We start from the raw sequence: 4,014 nt of genomic DNA, 5'->3' as shown, positions 1-4,014 counted from the left end.
GGCTAATGCAGCTCAATGAAGGCTTCTAAATCTTCAGGGATAAAACCCTTATAAGGGATCTTGTGTTTATCCAGCGCTCGGGCCGCAAGGCACTGTAAGGTGATGTAGTTAAAAGGCTGCATCATGGCCTTGGGGAGCTGCTTCTCGTCCAGGAGCTCGTAGGCCGTCTGTTTGAAAGCGTTGGTCGCATCCATGTGAGCTCCGGCTTCCATTAGGGTGCTCATGATGAGGGGGCAATTGTTCCGGGCAGCTACATGCAGCGGGGTGTTGTTGTCGTAATCCCGGCTGTCCGGGTCGGCCCCGCACTCCAGGAGGAGGTTCACCACGTGGAGCGAGGGGAACTTCCCCACCGGATAGCGGCCCACGGTGGTGGTGTCCTTGTCCACCGCCATGTGCAACGGGGTGAAGCCGTTCTTGCCTCGGGGGTGACACTTCAGCAGGCGGTAGATAGTCTGACGCTTCTGGTGCTCCTGTTCGGGCGCGCACTCCACTTTTTCCAGCAAAAAGACCAAGTGGAGGATGATAGCCAGGGCTTTGGTGAACTGGGAAGCGTCCGCCACCGGGTCTTTCCGGTGCTGGAGGGCCCGCTCAACCTCGCGGACCCCTTTGCTCAGAACCATCATGAGGTCAGAGAAACCCAGCTGAGTCCCTAAGGCGCCCTTCGAACGGTCCTGCAGCACGTAGGAGAAGAGCTCAGCAAAGGAGAGGAAGCTGCTCGCCGTCATCGAGCTCAAGGGCTCCAGGTTGCCCTGCTGCATTTCCAAGGCGTACTTCCACAGGTTGATGCACCGTTCAAAGTTGCCCGAATCGGCGTAGACGGCCCCCCGGTAGCGGATATAATACGAGGTATCCGGGTGAGACGGGCCCAAGATCCGCTCTCGGACCAGCAAGGCCTGCATCCTCATCTCATCCGGATCCGTGATCAGCGATTCCAGCTCCTCCATGCTGCTGACTTCCTGGGCGTAGTCGTAAGCCAGCACCCGCTGCCGAGGCTCCAGCTTCGAGAGGCCCTCGCCCCCTCGGAGACGCAGCTCCATCGCCCGGCGCCAGTGCTTCAGGGCGCCTAGCAGGTCCCGCTTCTTGTCCACCATGGTGGCGCCCAGCAGCTCCAGGGCCTCCACCGCGGCCTCGCGGGTGCAGTAGACGTGGGATCCGCCGGTCTCGTCGTCGTCTTCCTCCTCCTCCTCTTCCACATCTTCCCGATTCTCTTCCTCCTCCTCCTCCTCCACGGTGTCCCGGCTTTGGGTCTCCTCCAGCGCTCCCAGGATGAGGAACTCCACGATGTTGGCGTGGCCGGTGACGCTGGCGGCCAGCAGCGGGGTCATGCCGTAGCCGTCCCGCTCCATCCGGGCCTGGCGGGCCAGCAGCAGGCGCAGGATCTCCAGGCTGCCGGACTCGGCGCAGTCGTGGAGGGCCGTGTTGCCCTTCAGGCTGCGCCGGTTGACCTCGGCGCCCCGCTCCAGCAGGTAGCGGGCGATGTCGGCGTGGCCCTTGTAGCAGGCGATCATCAGGCAGGTGTGGCCGTGCCGGTTGGCCACCTCCAGGTCGGCGCCGCACTCGCCCACCAGGTAGCGGGCCACGGCCAGGTGCCCGTCGAAGCAGGCCGCGCGCAGCGGCGTCGAGTTGGTCAGCGTGGTCTGGTTGACGCAGGCGCCGCGCTCCAGCAGGCTCCGCACCACCGGCAGGTGCCCGGCGGCGGCGGCGGCCCACAGCGGCGGCGCCCCCTCGATGGTCTCGCCGTCGAAGCGCACCGACCCGCCCGCGCCCACCCGCGCGCCGCAGTGGTCCACCAGGTACTCCACCACCTCGCGGTGCCCGTGGCGGGAGGCGATCAGCAACGGCGGGCCTTCCGCGCCGCCGGGCCCCGCCGCCAGCCGCTGCCGCTCCTCCCGGCCGCGCCCGCCCAGCAGCTTCTGCAGCAGCTTCAGCTTCCCCTCCCGCGCCGCGTTGTACACGGCCAAGCGGAGGTCCATGGCCGGAGGGCCTCAGCGGGACGGGCCGCGCCGACGCGCCGCCAGTCGCCTCAGCTTCTCGGCGACCGGCGCCGCCATCTCGAGCCCTCTTGAGGCGAAAACAAAATGGCCGCCCTTCCGCCCGGCGAGGCAGGCCGGGATTTGTGGTCCGGCCGCGCACGCTCGCTCGGCGGCTTGCGAAGCCGGCAAGGCGGCTCGTCACTACGTTTCCCAAGAAGCGCCGGGAGGGAAAAGCCGCGGGCGCGCGAGGGAAGCGAACGGGAGCTGGAAGAGAGGGGGGGCCGCGAAGGCTTTCGGGAAGGGTAGTTCAAAGAAGGGGAGGCTTTGCCTAGACCAGGGGTGGGGAACCTTGGCTCTTTTATGACTCGTGGACTTCAACTCCCAGAATTCCTGAGCCAGCATGGCTCAGCTTGGAAACCTCTCCCTTTCCCCTCAGCATGGCTGGCTCAGGCATTCTGGGAGTTGAAGTCCACGAGTCATAAAAGAGCCAAGGTTGCCTACCCCTGGTCTCAGACGCCGCTGGATTTCCCGCTAAGGAAGAAACTCCGCTTTCCAGAATGGGGTTGAGGAAGCAGAGGCTTATGGGAAGGAGAGGCGGAGAGAGCGCGTCGGAGTAGTGGAGCTGGCTTCTGGGAAATGCAGTTTGTTTGCTTTAGTCTCCTGGTGGATGCTCTTTCTAATGAAAAGAATATTTCTAATTAAAAAATGCGTGTCCCCTCCAGACTAACGTTTATGATTACAGACTGTGCAATAATACCGCACGTATGAATTTTCTGCCCGAAATAAGATTCGTAGAGCAGCACAAATGAAACTAGATCTACTGGCCATTGGTTGCAATTATCTAGCGGGACGCTAGAGGGCGGCAGAAACACGTCCAAATCTCCAACTTTTGTCCGCCCTCTAGTGGCCATCCCAATATTTGCAGCCTAAATTTGTTCTGCTTCTAGAAATTAACCAAGACTGAGGTTGGTGTAGTTCAGTGGTTCTCAACCTGTGGGTCGGGACCCCATATGGGGTCGATCGACCATTTCACGGGGGTCGCCAAGCAAGGCTGTCCGCCATTTTTTTTGTCCGCCATTTTTTCCCCCCTTTTCTGGTGGGTGCCTTACCTCCCTTGGGCTGGGCCAGCTGGTGGTCAGCCTGCTCCGTCTCTGCCGCTTGCCAGCTACGCCTCGGCCGGCGCAGGGGGCGGAACCACACATGCGCAGTGCTCCCGGGCAGGGAAAGTCCTCGACTTACGACCGGTTGGGTAGTCCTCGACTTACGACCGGTTTAGTCCTCGACTTACGACCGGTTTAGTCCTCGACTTACGACCGGTTTAGTCCTCGACTTACGACCGGTTTAGTCCTCGACTTACGACCGGTTGGGGTCGCGGCATTAAAAAGGTTGAGAACCACTGGTGTAGTTACAGGTAGTCCTCGACTTACAACAGTTTGTTTAGTGACTGAAGTTACAACATCACTGGAAAATGTGACAGGACTGTTTTCACACTTATAACCGTTGCAGAATCCCCATGGTCAAGTGGTTGAAATTCAGATGCTTGGCCACTGACTCATATTTATGACGGTTGCAGTAACCTGTGGTCTTTTCTCTCACCAGCAAAGTTAATGGGGAAGCCAGATTCACTTTACAACCGTGTTACTAACTTAGCAACTACGGTGATTCACTTAACAACGGCGGTGTCGTGGTTCCGACAGATGAAACTCTTCAAAAGAACTTCGAGGCGTTGTTTACCTTAAATAATCTTTATTTTGAGTAGCATAACATCGGCACTGCATAATCGAAGTCAAAAACTGAATTCCCCTCCCCTGAGCTCATAGTATCAAAGCACGATTCCCTCCTCCAATTAACAGTCATAAATCACATTCCCCAATTAGCTTGAGGGGGGGGCTTCCTCTCCAGTTCTCCAGCCGCCAATTCCTTATCAGCTCTGGGCTCAATAACCTTGATTCTCATGCTGAGTTTAGTGTTGTTATGTCTAGCTAGACTCTCGTTCACATCCCCCCCCCCAGCATCATCTGGCTACATTTCCCTCTGTTGT

General features: G+C 59.2%; 1 protein-coding gene across 2 annotated transcripts; it reads right to left on the bottom strand.

The window, feature by feature from the left end:
- FEM1A (fem-1 homolog A) lies at positions 1 to 1,973 on the bottom strand. 2 transcript variants are annotated; one of them, XM_015825492.1, is made up of 2 exons: positions 1,230 to 1,973; positions 1 to 1,127 (listed from the first exon to the last, which is right to left on the bottom strand). In XM_015825492.1, exons 1-2 carry the CDS (start codon positions 1,971 to 1,973, stop codon positions 3 to 5), a joined length of 1,869 nt encoding a protein of 622 aa, XP_015680978.1. In that variant the 3' UTR covers positions 1 to 2. The 2 variants fall into 2 exon arrangements, with proteins under 2 accessions (XP_015680978.1, XP_015680976.1); XM_015825490.1 differs by having other exon boundaries at positions 1 to 1,973.
- Between the last annotated feature and the right edge of the window lie 2,041 nt (positions 1,974 to 4,014).

This window comes from Protobothrops mucrosquamatus, unplaced genomic scaffold (genome assembly GCF_001527695.2).
Source record: "Protobothrops mucrosquamatus isolate PMUCROS unplaced genomic scaffold, P.Mucros_1.0 scaffold2662, whole genome shotgun sequence".
NCBI lineage: Eukaryota > Metazoa > Chordata > Lepidosauria > Squamata > Viperidae > Protobothrops > Protobothrops mucrosquamatus.
This window is presented reverse-complemented; position numbering and strand designations above follow the sequence as displayed.